General features: G+C 46.2%; 1 protein-coding gene across 1 annotated transcript; it reads left to right on the forward strand.

Annotated features, from left to right (window-relative positions):
- Positions 1-172: 172 nt before the first annotated feature.
- Positions 173-22,884, forward strand: RNF122 (ring finger protein 122). Its single transcript, XM_077805725.1, has 6 exons — positions 173-471; positions 12,034-12,190; positions 18,317-18,362; positions 19,532-19,573; positions 20,166-20,248; positions 21,380-22,884. Exons 1-6 carry the CDS (start codon positions 447-449, stop codon positions 21,492-21,494), a joined length of 468 nt encoding a protein of 155 aa, XP_077661851.1. The 5' UTR covers positions 173-446; the 3' UTR covers positions 21,495-22,884.
- Positions 22,885-23,436: the final 552 nt, after the last annotated feature.

A 23,436-nucleotide genomic window follows, 5' to 3' on the forward strand; every position in this document is an offset into this window, starting at 1 on the left:
AGAGACACTTCAAAGCCAGCCTATCACACTCAACCCTTTAAAAGGAAAGTATGTTAATGAGGCATGCAGTTCAGGCTGTGATTGGTTTTGTGTGTGGCTAACAAGCTAGAAGGGGGAGGCTGCTTCTTGTCACTCTAAGCCTTATAGAAATGTATCAGAGAGTAGGAGACAATCCCTAAATAAGAGCTGCTTGTAAATTGCAATTGTAGGATCTAGCAAACTAACAGGCCCCTGTTACCCAAACCATCAACTTTCCTTCTCTGCAATTCTATCATTATTTGCTCTGGGATTTTTCTTTTGTCACTTACAAACCCACCGAGCCTGTTTCCTGGACTGCTGGTAGCGAGAAGAGAGCTCTTTCCAGGGCTGCTAAACTCCCCATCCCCGCAAGTGAAAGGATCCTCTTCTCTATTTCTCTTTTCCTTGCAGGACTTTGGGACTCATTGATGCACCCATTTCAGTGGTGTAACGGTGAGTAGCTGGTTGTGTGTGTGCTAGTTGTATGTGTATGTGTGTGCATGCATGCAAAGTCTCCTTGTATTGAGAGAAAGTGGTTCCCCTCCCCACATGGACACCAGCTGTGCTCAAGTTCATTGTATTACATGGTGGGGTGGGAAGCTGTTCCTATTTATAAAGGCAGACTGACTCTGTAAACAAAATCCAAAGATATTTTAAAGAGATAAAAAAGTCTGTCATTTCCTTACAGATCTGGAGTGGGAGAGATCTGCTGAAGCATGTGAGATGCAAGCTCAGGCTTTGTTTCCACTTTGTGTTTGTGTGTGTGTTTAAAGCTGGCCTTGCTAGTGATTCATTTTTCCAGCTTTATTAAGTTAAAATGTATATATTTCCCATAAATTTACTTGTTCATGTCGATCTGAGATTTTTTTCCCCTTCATCCATTTGTGATTGGAGTTTATAGTAAGAATTTGAATATGGTTAATTTTAATATTGTTAAACAATTACTAGGATGATCCAGTTCATTCACACAGCTTCCATTAAAAACAAAGCTGAATATGGTATTGCTCTTGAAGCATTTAGCTTCTGTTGTGGCTAATAAAGATCAGCAAACCTTTGGGATCCAATTCCCCCCAACCACCAAATTAGATTTGCTTATACTGCTGCTTTTTATTTTCTTTTACCAAAAAAAAAAAAAGGGTCTCTGTTGTCTTTAAATATCAAAGTTCCTTTAATACAATTCTAAATAGTTTTATAGAAATTTTTTAAGTTTAGTTTTAGAAACTTTTTGTTCCTTTTCTGCTGTTTTCCTAGTCTGATTCCTCTCTCTCCTCTTTTTTTTTTTTCCTTTTTCTTGAGAGAGATGTTGTGGTTTTAATAGCTAGCAGATGGTATATGCTCTTTGTATGTAATGTGGTTAATTACAAGAAGAATCCTTTCTTGGACCTACTCAGGCTGAGCTTGGATCAATTATTTCAAGAGGCTTTTGTTCTAAGCCTAGTTTGCATTGCGTTTCTCCCTCCCTTAATTGTATATAGTTTCATGAAATTTAACTAACACATGTCACACACACAGTCGATTGGCCATGTGCTCAAAGACAATAGAAGGGAAAAGGAAGGGGGTGGGGAAGAGAATCAGTTTATTTCAAGTACAGTGAATCCTGCTTAGCTCCAGTGAATAGAAGCCAATTACTAAATTAATTTGCCATGCATTCATTTCTGATGCTGCTTATAATGAAATTCCCTCTTTCAAGGGGCCACAAATTGGGAATAAACCTGTTAAAAAAAAAAAAAGGACTCAAGACAGGGCCTTGTATCTCCATTGTATTGTGCTAAACATACAAAAGGGACATGAAGACAAAATCAAGTATATTCGTGAGTTTTTTATAAAAATAATAAACCATTTTTTATGACTAAGTAGTTCAAAATTGTGCTGGGAATTCTATCATTAAGCCATAGTTGAGTAACAAAGGTCAGTTTTATTTAAATTTCTGAAAGAGCTGCAGGCTTTGAAGTGAAATATAATGCAACCAGTGGCTTCCTCTTCCATAACACCTCTTCATATACTGCCTGTTCTCATGCAGCTTTGGGGACAGGAAGCCAATGGCCTTGCCATATGTTACGTGCCAACTTGTTCCGAATGAATGCATTCTCTTTAAAATAAGATACATATAAAGACATCAGAGAAAAATGTTCAAACCTGGGTGCTTAAAATTTGCCTCCTACATCCATATCTAGGCTCCTAAAAAATAACAGAGATTGGGGATATAGTGGTTCTGAGCACCCCCAGCTCCATTGGCTTCAGAGGCTGAGGATGCTTGGAAACGCTGAAAACTAGACCACTCTTATTCAGGAACTGAAGCATGGATTTAGGAGACTAATCTTAGGCACCTTGGTTTCTGAATTTTGGGACTACTCACGTGCTTAAAGTTAACCATGAGCATAAGTGTTGGCAGGATTGGGGCCTTGGTGTGTGACGCCTAAACGCTGATAGACAAATTGACCTTTCAACATAAATAAGGTTTGTTGAATATTTTGTAGCAACTTGTGCATGCTACAGTTAACTTTTGAGTTCCAACTTCCATTATTTATTTATAAATATATCAAATATTCTGCTTCTTGTTGAACTATTTACAGAATACTGAATTATATATTTATATGCTGTCAGAGAGAGAGATACCAGTGGGTAAATGAGAGTCAAACGAGCCACCTACCTGTAGCTTTATGTGGAGGGATGCCATGACCCCCATTGTGCACTGCTTGGTACAGAGATGACTGGTTTGGGGGAATGCACGTGTTTAAAAGTCTTCTAGCATCACAGCAAGAACTGCAATGGATGTTGCATTCTGTTTACAGATGTGGAGCGTGTACCTTTTTTACTGGGGGGGTGGGAGTGATGTTTATTTAATGACTGGTTGAGTTTCTGATTCATCTCATTAAACAGTAAGTGGGGTGAGGCTAGCTCAAAGGCCTCCACTTGCTCAAAGCCCTGATTCTGATCAGTGTGGCTGGACCCTGGCATCTGCACTTTTCCGGATGAGGCAGTGCATGCAGACTCTTGCACCCAGCGAAGTCAATGGAAATCCTGCCATACCGCTATAATTGCAAACATAGGCCCCCAATCCTGCAATGGTTCTGCTGTCCATTTCTCATCTGCAGGCCTATACGTGTCTGGGGCTAAAATCATTATCACTGGGATTGCTCGGGAGTGAATCTGGCACTTAGACTCTGTATGATCTCATGCCTAAATACGTGCTAGCAAATGCAAATCTTGTCCTTGACAAGTAACTTTGAAGGGACAGGAGTACTTGTGGCACCTTAGAGACTAACCAATTTATTTGAGCATAAGCTTTCGTGAGCTACAGCTCACTTCATCGGATGCAGTGTCAAGTGCTGTTTTTTTTCTCTGTAGTTTCTCTCTTAGAATCTCTTGGGGGGGGGGGAAAGAAAATTTCCCACCTGTGCTAACAAGTTTGGTCTCCTCTAACCTCCTCAAACAAATTTTTATTTTTTAAAAATTCCTTGTGTTGTCTTTAAATGTTGAAAATTAGCATGGCTTGTCTCATTGCATCCTGGTTTGTGAGCCAGGATCTGTCAGCACAGCTCTGGGAAACAGATTAGATTGTTGCTGTCTGCTCATTGTTTTTGTGGTGGCCCTATACAAATGTAAGCTTTTCCTCCGCAAAATGGAGCAGTGGCTTCTACATCATGAGGGGAGCTTTCCTCATCAGAGGATGATTGGTTAAAAAAGTTCAAGTGCAGATCTTGTCTATACACAAACATGCGCTATTTTGCTTAAACCGATGCAAACCCCTACGTCAATATTCTTATTTCGAATTAAGAAGGGTTTCGTTAATTTAATCTTAAACCTAAACCTAATCCTAATTGATTTAAGATAAACCTAAATAAATCACTCTTAAACTGAAATTAGAGTCTACAAAGGGGTTTGCACCAGTTCATCTAAATTGCTTTTAAAGTGGATTTACGTGAACCAACATAGGTGTACATGTGGACAAGGTCTTTGTCTCGGCTAGAATTTAAAGGCATGGTGTTTGAATTAGAAGGAGCCTTGGTGATTATTCAACTAGTTTAGCATGCGTCAAAGGTTATGCTGCCTTGGCTAGGCTACACTTTTAGAACTTTACCTAACATGCTCCAACAACACACCTTTAAAATCGGAGTCTAGATGAAGCCTAGGACTCTAGTTTGCTGTTAGAAAGGGACATACCTCCAAGTCTGGCTGGCTCCCTTTCTGGCATTTCTAACTGGATCTCTTGGGTTCTACATGCCTGTTTTTAATGATACTTGCAAAGTGGGTGCATCTAAAATTAGCTGTGTTGTGGCTAGAGAGCACGCTGGAGAGCAAGGTCCCCTTCTTCCTTCAGAACAGGAGTGGGGGGATAGTTACTAAGGTTTTATTCTTTCTCCTTTCTCCTTTTTCTCCTAAAATTTCCCACTGTGGCTACTGTAGTTTTGACACCCACTGCTAGTTCCAGTGAGAATCTTAGTTTAGAGGCATGCGTTCCAGGCCTAACAAAGAAAATAACAGAACGCCACTAGCCGTCACCTTCAGCCCCCAACTAAAACCCCTCCAACGCATTATTAAGGATCTACAACCTATCCTAAAGGATGACCCAACACTCTCACAAATCTTGGGAGACAGGCCAGTCCTTGCCTACAGACAGCCCCGCAACCTGAAGCAAATACTCACCAACAACCACATACCACACAACAGAACCACTAACCCAGGAACTTATCCTTGCAACAAAGCCCGTTGCCAATTGTGCCCACATATCTATTCAGGGGACACCATCACAGGGCCTAATAACATCAGCCACACTATCAGAGGCTCGTTCACCTGCACATCCACCAATGTGATTTATGCCATCATGTGCCAGCAATGCCCCTCTGCCATGTACATTGGTCAAACTGGACAGTCTCTACGTAAAAGAATAAATGGACACAAATCAGATGTCAAGAATTATAACATTCATAAACCAGTCGGAGAACACTTCAATCTCTCTGGTCACGCAATCACAGACATGAAGGTCGCTATCTTAAAACAAAAAAACTTCAAATCCAGACTCCAGCGAGAAACTGCTGAATTGGAATTCATTTGCAAATTGGATACTATTAATTTAGGCTTTAATAGAGACTGGGAGTGGCTAAGTCATTATGCAAGGTAGCCTATTTCCTCTTGTTTTTTCCTACCCCCCCCCTCCCCCCAGATGTTCTGGTTTAACTTGGATTTAAACTTGGAGAGTGGTCAGTTTGGACGAGCTATTACCAGCAGGAGAGTGAGTCTGTGTGTGTATGGGGGTGGTTTTTGGAGGGGGGTGAGGGAGTGAGAGAACCTGGATTTGTGCAGGAAATGGCCTAACTTCATTATCATGCACATTGTGTAAAGAGTTGTCACTTTGGATGGGCTATCACCAGCAGGAGAGTGAATTTGTGTGGGGGGGTAGAGGGTGAGAAAACCTGGATTTGTGCTGGAAATGGCCTAACCTGACAATTACTTTAGATAAGCTATTACCAGCAGGACAGTGGGGTGGGAGGAGGTATTGTTTCATATTCTCTGTGTATATATAAAGTCTGCTGCAGTTTCCACGGTATACATCTGATGAAGTGAGCTGTAGCTCACGAAAGCTCATGCTCAAATAAATTGATTAGTCTCTAAGGTGCCACAAGTACTCCTTTTCTTTTTGCGAATACAGACTAACACGGCTGTTACTCTGAAACCGTTCCAACTACTGTGTCACTCATCCTGCTTGGAGCAGGTCTTGATGGCAAGGTGGTTAAATGCCAGCTGCCGATGGTGCCTTGTGCACCCTAGTATTCCCACTGCTGCTGCCACCAGTGGGAAATGTTAGGAAAATAGTCAGTAGCCAGAGCATGATTCTCCTACGCTTGTCCCCAGGCATGGGGCCATACTGGAACCAGGGAAATGTGCTCCCAGAAGTGGAGCTTCTGTGCAAGGGTGTGTGTTTATCGACATGTCCAAAGGGAGCAAAGGCAAGGTCCCATCTAGACTACACATTGGAACAACGTTAGTATCCGGTCCCCTGACTCAGTTAAAACTAGTGTAGGTGAAGGCCTGCTGGGAAGCTCACTTTGACACCATTAATGCTTAAGAGCTCTCTGAGGTCTGTCTGGGCTTCATAAATAAGAAGCCAGGTACTACTATTATTATATGGACTGTCCTTGCCTAGCTCACCCTGTCTTTGTATGCACATAATCAAGATCCCCTGTAGCTGGCTTTCATTTCTCTTTTCTCTCTCGTTTTGAGTCCAGCTCTGGGCCCACTTATTTATGATGAGGATTTCCCACCCCATCATAAATGAGTGATTAATTAACTACTCAAGAGGCTTGCTCATAAGTCCAGATCATCTTTAGATAACCTGCCATACAACTAGGCCGCTTGCAACTGCCCCAGGTGTTTGTTTTACATTGTGCAGATGCAAAAAAACCCCTTTAGAGTCACCACTTTCAGGGTTCAAGGCAAGAGAAGCCATGAGCTGGGAGTTTCATACTCAACTCCCCAGCCAGAGGGGAGTCCAAACTCTTTGAAGTCTGTCTGGAAGCATGAAAGCAGGAGCTGAACACATAGCCTGATGTCACTTGCCCGAGATCACACAGTGAGTCTATGACCGATCTGAGACTTGAACCCAGATCACCTGCTTCCTAGTCTAGTGACTTTAACCATATCCTTCCTCTGAGTTGCTAATAGATCTCAGACTGCCAGAGAGATACTTCATATAACTGGGTAGCAAATTCTGTCTGAAAATCTTTGACAGAGACACTGCCAGGATTTAGTGGCTAGCACTTTGCAGTAGGTGCTAAAAATAGCTCACTGCTTCAAAGTAGACTTCTGCTGGGTTGTGTACTTTTATTCTTTTTTATCCTGTTTCTTACGTATGCATGGCCCATTATTACCATCTTTAGTTATTACTGTTTGGGGGTGACTTCTAATGGGCTTTCCTGTATCCAGTAACAGCTGCTCCACTGCCTACAACCCAAATGAGGACTCTAAGTTAAATATGGCCACAATGGGTACCACCATTGTGTCATTATTTTTGATGGGTGATTTAATCATGTTTTGATAATTTCTGATTAGTTTTGCTCAGAACAGTGAGAAGAGATCACTTCTCTCCAATCTCTTTTCCTGCCCCTGATGATCTAGAGAGTAGGATGTTGGCAAATGTGGAGTATTGCTCTATTCCAGTATGGCAAGAGAGCTTATGATCTTTTTCAGTCCAACAGGAAGTGGCATAGGAGACTAGATAGATGATGTATTTTCTTCTGATACAAAAAAAGGCAGGATATTGAGTTAGATGGGCCTGTCCCAATATGATAAATGCTGTTTCCTATTGTAGTGGAACAGATCACTGGTCTATATAACCCAGTATCCTGTCCCCTCCCATACAGGAACAGACCACTGGTCCATACAGTCAAGTAACCTGCTTCCTGTCATACCAGATTTGATCACTGTTCCATCAGGTTCAATGAATACCCAATGCTTCAAAACAGTGCAAAAAAGATGCCCTATAAAGCTCCTAGCTAGCAGTACACAAAGGTGATGGTATATGGAGTTTCAATCCTGACCCCTGGAAGGATCAGTTTACACCCTGAAGCATGAACTTTGACAGCCCTTATCTTGATTTGTATCATTACAAATTTTAGTACCAAACATATAATTATCCATCTAGCTATAGTATTTGGCTCTGACCCTCCCTGCAGCAGCAATGTGAGTAGGGGTTGCAGAATCTGGTCTTTGAAGGTAAGATCTTTAGGATAGGAACCTTGTGTTCATGTGTTTACAAGCATTGTGCATGCTTACTGTGCTACCGAACTAATAAATACCTCCTATGGGGGGATGTCTGGGACTTCAGAACAGGAAGAGCTGAATGTTGTTGAATAACTACTATTTAATTAATGGGTTTCAGAGTAACAGCCGTGTTAGTCTGTATTCGGAAAAAGAAAAGGAGGACTTGTGGCACCTTAGAGACTAACCAATTTATTTGAGCATAAGCTTTCGTGAGCTACAGCTCACTTCATCGGATGCATACTGTGGAAACTGCAGAAGACATTATATAAACAGAGACCATGAAACAATACCTCTTCCCACCCCACTCTCCTGCTGGTAATAGCTTATCTAAAGTGATCATCAAGTTGGGCCATTTCCAGCACAAATCCAGGTTTTCTCACCCTCCGCCTCTCCCCCCCCCCCCCCGACTCACTCTCCTGCTGGTAATAGCCCATCCAAAGTGACCACTCTCTTTAAAATGTGTATGATAATCAAGGTGGGCCATTTCCAGCACAATTAATTAATAATACTTCCGTAGCACTTTTCATCCCAGGATTGTCCAACGCTTTATAGCTGTTCATTACATAACCCACAGTCCTCCGCTGCAGGTAGGGAGGTGGCATCATCCCTATCTAATGGATGGGTAAAACAAGAGGTGAGGTGACATGCCCAAGTTCATACAGTGAATGCGTCGAAGAACAGGGAGTGGATTCCAAGGGTGACATCCCGGTTCCACTGAAGTCAGCGGGCATTTTGCCATTGAATTCAAGGGGGCCAGGATTTCACTTCAGCAGCCTGGGCTCCCAGTCCCCTTCTGTACTCACAATCCCTCCAAGAGATGGGACTAGAACTCAGGAGTCCCAGCTCACAGACCCTTCCCCATTCACTAGACACATGCCACTGTCTCCAGGCAGCTATAGCTCCGCTTCTCCGTGCCTCCTGCTTTGCTCCTATGGGAGTCTGGTTTGGAGGGAGATGGTGCTGCTTTTGGAGCATGCAAAGCATCTCTCCTGTGACTTCTGTGCTCATGCGCCACTGTCCACAACTCCACCAATTGCCCAGCCCCTCTCTGTTTCTAATGGCAGAGGGGAAATTTCACCCTATTATCAGAGGCTGCAGGGAGGGAAGGGGGATTTAATTGGCTGTAATTAAAGCCATGTTTCTCTAGGAGGATTTTAATGAGATTCAGCAGAGCAGGGACACAGGGTGCTGGAGCGGAAAGGGGAGAGGAAGAGGCACTTGAGAACACAGATGGGGCCTCAGTTCAGAGACTGCTGTCCTTTTAAATTCCCATTTGAGCACGATCTAAAATGAAATCAAAGCTCCCCTTTTCATTCGGTCAGCATTATTTTGAAGTACAAAGCCGGTGCCTTTTCATGGCAGAATCTTGTTTTTTAACAGCTTCCAGGGGAGTTAGTCTGCACTGGCTTTGGGTTTTTTTCCCCTGCATTCTTCTCTTTGTTTGAACTGCATCTCTCTCCCCACTCCTTGAGAGGGTTGGGTTTATAATCCCCTGCTTTACCATTGCCCTCCTACCAGAGCCTGCTGTGCCCCATTTAGGACTCCTGGGCTGATGCCTCTGGAATAGTAGTTGTGATTTTGCCATTGGCTCTAGTCCCAAACTAGATGCATCCCTGGTGGGTCCTGTGAGTTTCCAAAACCTAAGGAAACAAGCCTATGAATGTATTTGGATAGAGAAGTAAAATCCCATCCTACCCTCTAGCACCAAGATGACCTGCAGAAGGATTGCATTGGTCAGTGTATCTGGGTACACATGGGCATATTGGGCCTAATTCAAAGAGCACTGAAGTCAATTGAAAAAAATCTCCTTGACTTCAGTTGGTTTTGGAGCAGGCCCATTGAGTGTGTCCCCACTCCTGGCTTGGAAGCAGAAATCTAGTGAAGGATCTAGTCAATTTCCGTTTCTGGCTCTTGTGCGCTAACACACGGCTGGAATGACACATGCCGACTGTCCCTGTTTTTCAAGCATTTTTCTACTGTGCCCTTGGACTAGGAAGGGAGTTTGTGTATTTCTATGGAGATAGAGAGTATGTGCTTGTCTTTCTTCCAAAGCCTGGCTTCCTGGCTGTGATGCTTTTAGTCCAAGATGTTGAAGGAGGATGATCATTTTCATAAAAATCAGTTTCTCCTGGGATTGAGAAAAGCATAGGTCAGAAGCAAATGGATGGTGTCCCCTTTGCTCCTCTTCTGACAGCACCTATGACAGAGAAGCACTCACCATTCTGCAGGACTGCACTGGAGCGTCTGCACTGTTGATGCAAAACTAAGGCCTTCTCTACATCAGAGGTTTGCATTGATTCTAGACAGCTGTGTAGCCGCACCAGTGCGAACCCTTCGTATAGACAAGCAAAGCTGCTGTTTAGCTTGTAAACTCTTTGGGGCATGGACTGTCTCTTTTTTGTTCTGTTCGTACAGCACCTAGCCCGGTGCAGCCCTTGTCTATGATTGGGCCCACTAGGCGTTGCTGCAATACAAATAAAAACGAATAACCATAATATTTGCACTGGTGCAGCTAACCTCTGCAAACTGGCTTTTAGCAGTTTATCCCATCTAAGCTGGAGGGTTTCACCAGCTGCTGAAATCAGGGCAAGTCTCCAGTGCACATAAACCCAAAGATTGACTTGCAGAACTGAAATCTCTGGCCTTGGGGGTCAAGGGGAACGTGCTAAGAACAGTGTCACACCAAGAATCCAGTTGAGGTAGAACAAAGGTGGCCTTCAGCTAAAGCAATCCCCAAGGAGCCCTAACAAGTCTCGAGTCTCCTGGGGGAAGATCTCCGGGAGATAAAGGTATTGCGTTAAAGATGTGGCAATGGCCATAAAAGAGACTTTGTAAAGAGGACATAGTAAGGCTATTTCTTTTCTCTCTCACACACACTCATTCACAGCTCCAGAGCAGGGTCCTTCATTCTACAAGCCACAATAAAGTTTCTGCAGTTGGACTGGATCCTCTCTAGTGGATACTTGTGTCAGAGCAAGACTCCCGTTTGCTCTTCTGTGGCGGTGTTGGCCCCACAAGGCTAATGGGAGTGAAAGCATACTTTGAGGCAGTGAAATCAGCCGTGAGGACTCAGACTAACGGGGAGCAGAGAGATGCTGTGTGAGCAGAGGCCATTCTTACATAGGGTATGCCCGCACTTAGGCTTGGCAGAATTTGATTTTTATTTGTTTATAATTTTGACAGATAAGAATCAATGGCTGATTTTTAAGCTTTTTTTACCCATTTTAAATTTTCACAATTGTGAGAAATTATGGTGGGGGGGGGCATCAGAACATTATTTAATGACCATCGATGTTGAGATTCAAAACATTAAAGCTTTATAAACTGTTAAAACACAAATTGTCAACGCCACATGCCAAAAAATACAAAGTAAATCTCTTTAAGTCAATTCTGACCCGTTTTTACTATTCATTCACTAGTCCATTGGTAACCAGCTTAATTCAAAAGTCTAGGTCACTGGATTTTAACTCTAATAATTTCTTAAACAGGATTTTCTTACTTTGCCTATCTAAATTAGTAGTATTATTGGTGGAAATAACTTTTCTTTGGTTTGTATGTGGGCGATGAAATCAACGTTTACTTATTTTTTTTTTTTAATCTAATCCTTCCAAACCTGTGCACACTGCAAAAAAAGGGTGTTCTTAACTGGGGTTAGCTAATTCAGGTTAAACTAGCAGTGGAGACATGACAATACAGCTTTTAACTCAGATTAGCAGCTCAGGGTCAACTCCAGGTTGCCCTATAGGCTTAAATTTGAACTGGTAATCTGGTTTGCTGTGTCTTCACCGCTGTTCGCTATCCCAAATTAAGAACACCCCTCCTTTTGCAGTATACCCCTCCTCTTAGTCACTTTCTTCTGCATAGCTACCCATTATGGTGCATGATGTGTCTGAGGAGAATCCACGAAGGTATCTGTTCAGTGGCTGGAGCCCAGCTTAGCCAGATTCCCTTCCTTCCCACTAAGGATTAAAGCCATAACTATAGTGTGATGGCCAACACCCCAGGAACTGAAAGGGGATCTCCAAAGCTAGAAGCATTAATCTTTACATCTTGAGTTAAAGAGCTAGGCTGTCTAGCTGGGGGACGTAACAAGAGGAACAACACAAATGCTACAGTGGGTTACAATTGCGCTGTCTGTGCCCCAAGCAGAGAATTTGGGGAAAGAGAGTTGCATTTCTCTAAGAAGGGTAAATTTGATCTTCCATTTTCTCTCTTCCGTTCTTCATTCTAAAGGCTGTTTCTCTCTCTCCAAAGGATGCTTCTGTGGTTTGGGGCTGATTTATACCAATAAATCGTGCACAATGCCTCCCATCACCTTCCAGGATCTACCGCTGAATATCTACATGGTCATTTTCGGCACCGGCATCTTTGTCTTTGTGCTCAGCCTCATCTTCTGCTGCTACTTCATCAGGTGAGCTAGGGACCCAATGGGCTCTGCCTGCATCTGGCTTGGAGGATACAGGGGAGCCTGTCTATCAGATGACCTCAGGGCTCCAGCCTGGGAAAGTTTCACCCCCAGCTGCTTTTTGGGTGGTCTAAGGACAATAGGGCCCAGAGGACCAACTGGAATATTTTTAGGTGAAAGCTGAGAGTCTCACATAATCACATGTCACCAGGAGCTGGGTCTTGAAGAAAATCCTGAGACTCATGATAAAATCCATGACAACCCTGACTCAGACTAACTTACCCTTGTTTTAAGAGCTCCCATGAAGAATCCTAGCAACCTCAAACTCTCACTGATCACTGAGCCTAGTGGGATCCCACTGGGGTGAAACCCAGACAAACCCACTGAACAGCCCCACTGCATGGAGTCACTTTTATATACATATAATACAAAGATCTATATATTCCTTTGTCTTTCTGCTTGGCTACCACAAATGCCTTAAATGTTGCATTAGCAAATTTTTCCTCCAGCACACAAACACAGGAGTTTGTTTTCGTAGGGTTGCTTATGAGCCCTGCACTGAGCGCTCTGATTTGTTATTGTAGGGTTGCTTCTGAGTGCTGGGCTGTTGCAACTGTTTTTTGGGTTTTTTTGCTTTAAAGAGCCCTCAAACGTATGGTTTGAATAAGACCAGTGAAGAGCTTCATGGGCTTTGCAGACCTTTGTGTGAGGGAAAATACACCATTGGCTCTGCTGACCTCCAAGTCCCTTTAAGGAAGCAGAAGTAACACCCTTCCCATTGCAAATTATAACCGGAGGCTGTCGTATACCTCATTCATACCTCAATCATACAGTCATTCTACCACAGTGGTATTTAGGGGTGACCCCTTAAAAAATAACCATCCCTCCTTCCCCACCCTTGTACGCCCTGTAATCTGCTAGGAACCATTTGTCAAGAGCAGTCGCCCCAGCTCTCTCCCCGCCAAGGAGGAAACAATCAACTGCTTGCCAGACGCATAGCTGATTTGTGTTTGGGGTTACAGAGCCAGGGAAGGAGGAAGAGACCTGCTGCAGACCTGACCTCTGTGTTGACATGCACCAGGGGAATTCTGCAGATGGCATCATCAGAGGATCTGGAACTATTTTTAGAAGCTTTGACTAGCCTCCCAGAAGCTGCCTGTCGCCTCCATTCCTAGTCTGAGATCTATTATTTTTATTAAACCTATTAGAATAATTTCATCTCTTCTGTGTCGCTAGAGCCCATCCGTCTGCCTTGAGCGTCATGGCTGGTCATGGTCACAAATCCATGAGCATTAACCCCATGTTTACCCAGGCCTGGCACTGCTGGGAAAGCTCTCCACTGAGGAGGGATGGAGTTTGGGAGGAGGGCTGGGAGAGGATAGCGGGGGAAATAATCTGGTAGGATTGAGGGGATTTTTGCCCCAGCAAATCAAGTATCAAAAGCAGCTTCTGAGCAGCAATTTCCCTTCCACATATGGAGGCTTCTGTTGTCATCTGGTCCTTCCATGTGTCACCTTTTGGAACAGCAGCTGTTAATTGGCCCAGTACAGCTTCTCCTGCTTCAAATAAAGCCCCTCCCACCGCCGAGTAATATGTTGGGGAGACAGCAGAAGGGAAGGGGTGTTTTCCAGTGTGGACTACCAGGCAAACTCATGTGCTCATGCCCAGAACAGCATGGGGAAAGACTGGGTTAGTGGTCTCAGTCCAGGCCTGAGAATCAAGACATCTGGGTTCTTTTCTGGACTTTGCCACTGTTGGCCTAAATGACTTACCCAAGGCCTTTTTTTTTTCCTTTTTCTTTTTTTTTTTTTTTTTCCCAAAAGCAGCCTCTGATTTTAGGTGCCTCCATTTTTGGCAGCCCACTTTGAGATCTAAGCTGCATCTGCGCTGGCAAAAATGGGACAAGGAACTCCCCCCTTCTTCGTACCTCCACCCAGGGTAGCCACAGCAGACATGGGAATGTGGAAGGGCTTGGGCATTTTCAGCACCATGTTGTCTAGCCCTGCTCTGAGCCAACTGCTTGCCGCTGCCTCTCTGCTGTTTATGTCCATAGCCTGCTGGGAAACATTTGCCAAGAGCACTCGCCCCGTTTCCCCAAGGAGCAAACAATCGACTCCCTGCGAGGGCGCCAAGCCAAGCCAGGATCCTGGTCTCTGCAGGGCTCCATCTAAGTAAGGGAGTTGGACTGAGCAGAACAGGAAGTGGCAGGAAGGGGGGCGGTATTATTCAGGTGACTGAGCAAGACTGATGTATTGTTTATAGGGGAAGGGGGGAGGATGTGTCTTTTCATTACCCTTCCCTGTGGAAGAAGGCTATTTTTAAACTCTTGAGTTTAGCAGCAACTGGGATTTCTAGAAAAGTTTGAGTGGGTTGGTGAAAAATTGAATTCATTACCCTACAGCTGGGCCCCACCCAGCTCTGCTAATGTACTTCACTTCTACCCTGCAGCAGCCCCTGCTGTCCCAGTCCTGAGACCCTGTCCAGCTTGACTTTGCACCTTCCTCCTGTTCTGCAGCCCTTCCATCCTGGGCTCCCCCTCAGCTTCCCCAGCTCTGCTAGTGCCCCTCAATCTTGCAATTGTAACGTGCTGTGTGGGATGGATCTAAAAGCGTCTGTCCTTTGCAAGGGAATGATCAAACCTTCAGGAAACCTAAAGCTCCCCGATAAGAGAGGGGGAGTCAGTCCCCTCCCGGTACTCTGTGACCTAACTCTGCAGCCTTTGGCAGTGTAATATCTGCCGTTTTGCCATGCCCCATAGCTTCTGGATTCTGCAGTGGGATCTTGTTGGGGGCAGGGAGCACAGCAGCTGCCTCTCACAGGCTCAGATCTGATGCCCACCCTGCCAGAGAGACTGCTGTGGACACAGTACCCTTGCCCCGTGCTAGCTCATGCCAAGCAGCCGTGCCCTGCCCTGCCCTGCTCTGGAACTTGTCCCCCACCCTCAGCTGCTCCCTCGCTCCACTGAATTAGTTAATATTATTAATTAAAAAAAATAAGCTGTTGGGTCTGGAGGAGGCACTGAGTGACCTGGGTTTTTTACAGCTTGGATAATGAGCCTGGTTGTCTCTCTGGCTTGCACGCGTGGGGAACTGGGGAGGCAGGCTGCCCAGGAAATTGTTCTGGTTGATAGTAAGCCATTCCTGCAGCTGTTACTCCCCTCCTGCTTACAGCACATAAAGGATGTTCTGTATGTGTGAGGGGCCCTTCTCAGGCCTCTGCTGTCTAACATTCACTTGGAGGCTGGGAATGAGCGGAGATTCTGAGAGAGAGAGAGACATGAATACAGCGAGAGGAACCACAGAGATAAATATACAGCCTCATGCCAGCCCCAGCTTGCCAGTCATACACACAGGAGATGGCTCAGTAAGAACCTCCCCTGTGTAACACGCTGGCCAAGTATGTGCTGTGTTCCATCCCTCCACCCCTTGTCTGGGCACTATAGGATAACAGCTCTGCTGTCAACCATGGGGAGGGGTGGCTGTTGCACATGTAGGGACATGGGGGTTTATTTTCATTTTGTCAGCAGTGATTATTCAGCGGGGGGGGCCAGGACAAGCCATATAGTCCCGGCTTCTTTATCCAGTTAGAGCAGTGGATGGGTGATCCTGTGACACTGGCTCCCTGAACAACTTGAGGAAAGCAGCTACTCTGACTTCCTGGGTTCAAAGGGGGACTGCAGATGTGTGCAATGCTCTATGGTTGGAGGGCAGTGAGGTAACCCAGCCCAGCTGTAATACAGACAGGTGCGAAACAGGAACTTGTCGAGGACCAGGTGCTGCATCCTGTCCCGTCCTCTGGGGAATAAAATCCCTCTGCATAAATCAAAGCAAGAGAGGAACACATGGGAAAATAAAACAAGTTTCTGGGTAAGATGGGAGGAGCTCTTTGTCCTTATGGGGATGGGGCATGTGTCTTATCTGGTCCTACCACACGTTCTCACCCACCCATCCTCCCTCCCTTCTCCCAGAGTGTCTATAAGCCAGGCCCCTCCCCATCTGTGGCTGGGCACAGCAGGCAAACAGCTTGCAAGATGCTGGCAGTGCTCGGGGAAGAGAAGCACAGCTTATAGACACAACTCAGTTGCTGGGGTAACAGACTTCCCAGGCTCCTGCGATGCTCAGCATAGATAGTGGGAGGGTATCCCTCAGCCAAGAGGCTTTTCCACGAGAGCTTCATCGTGGTGGGACTGGGGGGTGATGTTTCCTGAGCCAGGGGTGCAGGAGAAACGAACAAAGCCATTCGATGCCTGTACTGGGTCAGGGATCTCTTTTTGTCACCACCCTGTGTAACGTCCCACTGGAGTTTTGGGACGGTGCTGCCTCCCCCTCCCCTGCTCCCTCATCAGACTGAGGTTGGGGCCAGACCGAGCTGCTGTTGACAGGTCAGCAGAACTCTGGAAATACAGCGCTTCCTGGAGCGCTCACTACTTCCTAAGTGAAACAATTGGGGCCGCAGGCTGCATGATCTTATCGGGCCCCGTCCTCTGATTCCTGCTGGTATTTTGGGAGATGCTGTGCTCTGTTTAGCAATGAACTTGCTGCCTTTGGACAACAGCAGACGAGTGTCCTGAATAAATACCCTCCCTGCAGCAGTGTGCGTGCCTGCTGCTTTCACTTGCAGAGGAGTGAAGGGAGGGACGTTGTCTCAGTTTTATTTGGATCATGGACAGGCCTGGCATAATGGTCCAAACACAAATCTGGGAGCTGGGTACGCATGAATTCTAGTCCCACCTCAGAAATGGCTTCCTGTCTGTGGCCTTGGATAAGACACCAAGGCCAAAATTCTCCAAAGTGACCACTGTCTTCAGCTGCCTGTTACCGGGTGCCCAACTTGAGACACCTTGGGCTTGACTTTGGGTTCTGATAGCTCTAGCTGAAGTCAGTGGGAGATGCAGGTGCTCAGTGTGTCTGAAAGGCACAAGCCATCTCAAACTGGGATCCCCAACATGGGAACTCCGCAAATCAGAGGAAGCTTTTGAAAATCTGCGTCCAGCTTTATGGGTTCCCATTATGAGTGCTCAACACTCTACGACACCCATACGTCTCACTGTTCCTACCTGATGCTTCTTCCCTGAGCGGGGTTATTAACTGCCAGGGTGAATGTCTGAAACACTTCATAAATGCTACTTAATTGTTAAATATGAATGCTGAAAATCTCATCTGATTTTTTTTTTAACTGATTTAAAGAAGTGTAGGAATTCTTTTTTTAAAAAATATTGAATATACTGTCAGTGAAAAGTTCTGGACTGACTGCCCAAGAGTCTCTTATGAAAAGGCCCATTCACTCTAATTGCAATGTACTTTGCACTATGAATAAATCTCTGTGGGTTGGTGTCCCTTAACAATAAGCTTTGTCCTTTATTTCCTTGGTCGCCCTTCCAGGAGGAGCTGGAAGAAGGGAGCTCATTCTCCTTGGCATATTCAGTTCTTGGCTTCTCTGCTGAAACCAGAAGCCAGGGGGCCATTTAGTGAGAAACAGGCCATGTTTCTTTTTGATACAGGCACCTCTCAGACTATAAGCTGGACAAAGGTCACCTCTTAGAGAATCCAAAAGAGCCTTCAGGAGGTGATGACTTTTAGTTGCTGATGGTCATGATTGAGTCTAATCTCATCCAATCATAGAGCCCAAGCCAAACTCCCCTCATGCCTCTTGTGCAGTTAGATCAGATTTGCATCAACAATATAGCTCAGCAGAGAAAGCAGACTTGTCTCTGACCTTCTCATTGTCCTGCTCAGGCTTTGATGGCCTTTCCTGGTCCTCTCCAACTGAAAATTCCCATATCCCACAGGATCACTGGAATCAAATGAAGGGCAGAGTAAAGGTGGTTTGGGTGTGACCTTGGGCCCAGATCCGCAAAGGTATTTAGGCATCTAACTCACAAAATCAATGGGAGTACCAACCTCCTAAATATCTCTGAGGATTTGGGTCCCAGTAACTGTAATTGGTTTGGGTCTGAGGGGGGACAGATGGTGTGTGTCTGTGGGGATGTCTGTGTGGGATGATGTATGTAGGCTTTACTCTGTATTTCCTTAGTTTTATGAGCTTGAGTTTTGCATTTGAGTACCTTATCAGCCTCAACTGGCTTTCACAAAGCATGTTTTATAACAGAATATATTATTTTTCCTTCACCAGCAAACTTCGGCATCAGGCACAGAGTGAAAGATTTGGATACAAGGAGGTAAAGTGTGGCTAATTTCTAAATATTTCGGTATGGTTTCACGGCAGGCCTATGATATTTACAAGCATGTAGATTAGTGCTAGTGAGGGGAGGGGATTGTGAGCCATGCACTTTTCTATGAGGAGCTGGACTGACACCAGAGAAAGCCATCAATGGGAATAACTCGAGGTCACTGCTGACCTGGAACTGGATTTGAACAGATAGCTTGACCTTCGTTTCTAGAGGCAGGGTCTCAGTACAGCTCTGTTGTTCACAAGAGGGTGAAATTCACCCCTGAGTGGGAGACCAGTGCAAGGCTGTGAGCTTACCTCCCAGGCCTTCAGAGTAGAAACGCAAGTGGTGCATAGGATCTGAGAACTTACAGAGAACAGAGCTGAGGCATGGCTGCATATTGGGTCTGAAGAGGAATGCCCAGGGTGGTTTAGTGCTGGGCTGTCAGCTTGGAGAATGCCACTGAACTGAATAAAGAGCCAAAGCAAAGCCAGTGCTGGGAAAAAGCCAGTCAGGATTACAATGGGAATCATATACAACAGGGGAATAGGCCCCGGGCAGTCTTGCAGGGGAAAGACCAGCCACTGCAGAGGCTCTTTGTCCAAGGTCAAATGTCCAAAAGGGAGCAAAAGGATTTTATTTCTGGGGAGGAGAGGGAGGGACTGTCACTGCTGGCTGGAGTCAGGAATGTGCAGGGCAGGCCTCTCCACAGAGCTCTGCCAATGCCCCTCAGTGCTGACCTGCTGCCTGCTCTTCTCTTCTAGGCCTGGTCTCCCCCACATTGCTCTGCCAATGCCCCTCAATCCTGATTTGCAGGTCCCTTACTGTCCAGCTCTGGGAGCCCTAGAGTTCCTAAGTCCTGCCTTGCTGTTCCATGCCAGGGCTCCCCACACACCGCTCTGTGGCTGCGCTTCAGTTCTGACCTGGAGCCCGCCTCGCTCTCCCAGTCCTGGGGTTATCCTGAGTCGAAGCTCAGACTGGCCGAATTGTGTGCCCGTTATTAGTTAGCACTGCTACTACTTGTGCACTGCCTGCTCTCTGGATAAACAGAGGCCTTCTGTCTCCAGCACTGTCAGGCTGACAACTTTCACAAGCACAACATTTGCTTAGTTAAAAATAACCACACCAGTCGTTTTGATAACTGCTTCTGCCTCCTTCTTTTCCCTTTTCTCCCACAGGTGGTCTTGAAAGGTGATGCCAGGAAGTTAAATTTGCATGGGGTAAGGACAGCCTCCACTCTGATTTTTAACCTGAACAGGCCTCATGGAATTGCTGCCCCCCTCTAAGCCCCTTTTCTTTCTGCTCTTGTTACCTGAAAGATAAGAGAAAGGTCCAGCAGGACCTGAGCCCTTATGATAATTTCGCTGCCTGGGAGCAGATGCCTTTTAACGAAACTCGTCTCTTGTAACAAGATGGGGTTTTGAGGTCAGACGAACATTCACTAGCCCAGAGAGCTCAGCTTACCCACCTGGGACTACCACTGAGTCACTGTGTGGCCCCACACAAGGCCTGTGTCATGCTGAGGATGCTTTTTGCGGGTCATTTGGGTGGCTCTGGGAGACAAAGATGCTAGGTAGGCCCCTACCTGTGCAGATGCAGCCTGTTATCAGTGAGCAAGCTTCCCTTCCGAGGGCTGTTTGTTGGCTGTGTGAAATGAGCTGCTGAGGGAGCAAAAGAGAAGCGGTGCTGGTGATGGTGTGCGGCTGGTTCCGTCTGGGCTCTCTGGTGCCTGTGGGGTGTGATGCTTTGTTCTGCAGGCTCATTTTCTCTCCTTCCCCCCTCTCCCCCCCGCCCGCCCTTGTCTCCCCACAGCAGACCTGTGCCGTCTGCCTGGAAGACTTTAAAGTGAAAGATGAGCTGGGAGTGTTGCCATGCCAACATGCCTTCCACAGAAAGTGAGTAGCTGCCAAGGACAGCCCAGAGCCTGCTCCGTGCCCCCAGCTTGGCCCAAGGCCCAGTGTTCAGTTATGCCTCTCATGCCTATGATTGGAGAGAGGCCCAGCCCATGCCTCATACAGTTCCTGGGTGGTAAGGGGCCCCATGTCTGGTCCTTTCCCCTCTCAGGATGGCAAAGATGCCCAGAGCAGCTCTAAGCCAGCTAGATAATAATGTGCACAAGTCACCCGGCTACACCCCTTTGCCTTCTAGCCCTATGCTAACCCAGCTGGGGAGCCAGGACAGACTTCCTCCCATCATTAGGGCTCAGCCTGTCTTTGCTTTGGGGATTCACATCTTGGCTGGGTGTAAACTGGCCAGGAATAAATTTAGGCTGCACATGAGAAGATGGTTTCTAGCCACCAGGGAGTGAGGCTCTGGACCAGCCTCCCACTAGGAGCAGTGGGGATAAACAGTGCAGGGCTTGTTTTAAGATGTTGATAAATTTGAGTAGGATTATATGATGGGGTTGCCTGTGATAGCAAAGAACTGGACTTGGAAGACCCCTTCCAGGCCTTCGGACTGAGTTTCTAAATCAGCACTTGCAGCTGGTCCCCTTGATTTCTGCAGCCCCCTCCACTGCATGAGCGAGAGCAGGGAATCCAGACTCCAGGAAGGGACAGATCCCTGTTGAAACACAGAGTCACTGCTTCCCCCTCTCCATGCAAAGCCTGTGTTCAGAGAGAAGCACTGACTAGGGAAGGGTGAGGTGGGAGATCTGCTTGGGACTATCCTGCTCCTGAGCACCAGGGAGGAACAGAGGTAAAGCTCTCTCCTACCTCTGGAGCCTTCTCACAGTCACATGCTTTGGGATCCCTGGATGAGGGGCGGGGCACCAGGGTAACATACAGCAGCATGTTGATAAGCAAGGGAGAGAATGGGAGGCACGTGGACAGCTGGGCACAGAGAGGAGAAATGACTCTCTTCCCATCTGGCTGGGCTCATGCCAGTTGCAGGAGCCTGCTGGGTTGCATGGACCCATGATATCATACGTGGGAGGGCAGCAGTGAGGAGGGTAGTGGGCTCAGGGAGCTGGCGAAGGACAAGTCTGTCCTAAATTCACCCCCTCCATCTCTGTTTCTTGGCTGCAGGTGTCTAGTGAAATGGCTGGAGGTTCGCTGTGTCTGTCCTATGTGCAACAAGCCCATCACAGGCCCCACGGAGCCCCACCAAGGCATTGGGACACTCCTGGATGAGCTGGTGTGAGGGCCTCTTTTCTCCCCCCGTAAAGCCAAACAGCCATCCAGACGGACCATTTCCTGGTGATCTCTGCACTTAACCCCTCCACCCACCTCTCCTGTGGATTGCTAAGCCAGCAGCCCATGATACCTCCTGCCATGGGCATATGGCCCCCTTGTAACCCCTGGGACAGATCCATTGCTATGAGCGCAGGAGGAAAGCAAGCTCCATCCCCCGTGAAGTACACAGAGGAGGAGGGGTTGGCCCAACTCTGGGGTCATTGGGACCTGAGCATCAAACTGCTGATGCATGAAGGGCCTGGGAGACTTAATTGTGCCCCTTCCTAGCTGATCTTTCATGGACGTCTGATTCCTTGGCACCAGGCTTCTGAAACTGGATATTCCTCGCAGAGACCACCCCGTTCAGGGTGGGAAGCAAGGCAGGAGCCTCCCCCCCAACCCCCCAGGGACTGTGGTTCAAACCTACCTGCCACTGCTGTTCTTAATAGGTTTACTATAACCCTCTTTCAAAACCAGAACTTACATTTAGGGCCTTAACTCTTCCATAGGTCCCTTCTAAAGGCCAAAGCTTTAGCTCTACTACAGCCAGCCAGGAATTGTCCCCTGACTGCTAGAACCACAGTACTGATTCTTATCTATGGTCCATTGAGGGGATCTCTGTCTTAAAAAATAATAGTCAGTGTTTACATAGGGCCTGAATAAAAACAGAAGCCACAGAGGGCATGTCATGACTGATTAGATCCTGTTGGCAGAGCTGGACTGTTGCAAGAGTGGGAGGGGTGTTTAGGGAACCACAGCTGGGGGGCAGGGAAATGCCCCATGTTGGACATTAATATTCCTTTCTTATGTCAGGCTAGCAAGACCTTTTAGCAGCTGGTGGAGATTGTTTGGAGATATTTCAAATACAAAGCAGGTTTTTCTTTTGAATTATTTTTAATTTAAAGTTGGAGGCTGTTTTTTTTTATTTTGTTTTTAAAGTCACCTCTCAGAATTTCCTTCCAGCTCAGATTGCGCAAAACAGTAAAACCGCTCTGAAATATTCTGTTTTGTATGTTGAAAGTGAACTGTCACTGTTTGCATAAGGCAGAAAGTTTGGGGAGAGGGAGGGGCTGATGGGTGGAAAATCCAGTCTGGATTCCCCCACCTCCTCCCCACTATGTTGCACTGTAAATAATATTTTTGTATGTATTACTTTCCTGACTGTCTCAGGCTTCCTACACACCCCTGAGGATGGGGGATGGACAGTTTTATGTAAAACAATAATTAAACTGAAGACATCTCAGTCTAAATTGTGAATGTTTGTTGCTAGGAAGGACAGTCTGGCAGTAAGTTCTCAAACCATAAAGAAGTGTCTTTTCTTTGGACAGTTGTGTGATTGGGGGGGTCCTCCATAAACATTCACATTAGAACTGAAACTAAGCCTGGGAAATTTCAGGAATATTTCAGAGTTTTGAGGGAATAAAATTAAGAAGTTAGAATGGAGCAGAGAGAGATCAGCACAAGAAACTGGGAATCAAGGCTCATAGGTTCTGTTGCTACCTCTGCCTACTTGATCTTGGGCAATCCACAACCTTTCTCTGTCTGTTTCTTCTTTGGTAAACTGGCAATGATACTTCTCTTACAGGGGCACATGAAGTGCAATTTAATTGCAGTGAGTTTGCAGATGGGAGGTGCTTTAGCAAAGCCAAGTATTCTCCTCCTGTATTTTATTGGTTTTGGTGGTTGTAGTAACAGGGGTAAGTAACAATAAGGCATGCTGCTGTAGGGGGCTGTTGCTGTATTTACCACTGTGTCATATAGACCACCTCTAAGCAGCGTTAAATGACAGTGATAAACACACCTGCAGCCTGGTGTCTTCAGGAGCAGCCCCACACTAGTGAGCAACTGGTGGGGCTGCATCATTGCTGGTGGCACCTAACATGGTTAGCATAGTAGTTTGGATGCTGAAA

This window comes from Eretmochelys imbricata, chromosome 26 (genome assembly GCF_965152235.1).
Source record: "Eretmochelys imbricata isolate rEreImb1 chromosome 26, rEreImb1.hap1, whole genome shotgun sequence".
Taxonomy (NCBI): Eukaryota; Metazoa; Chordata; order Testudines; family Cheloniidae; genus Eretmochelys; species Eretmochelys imbricata.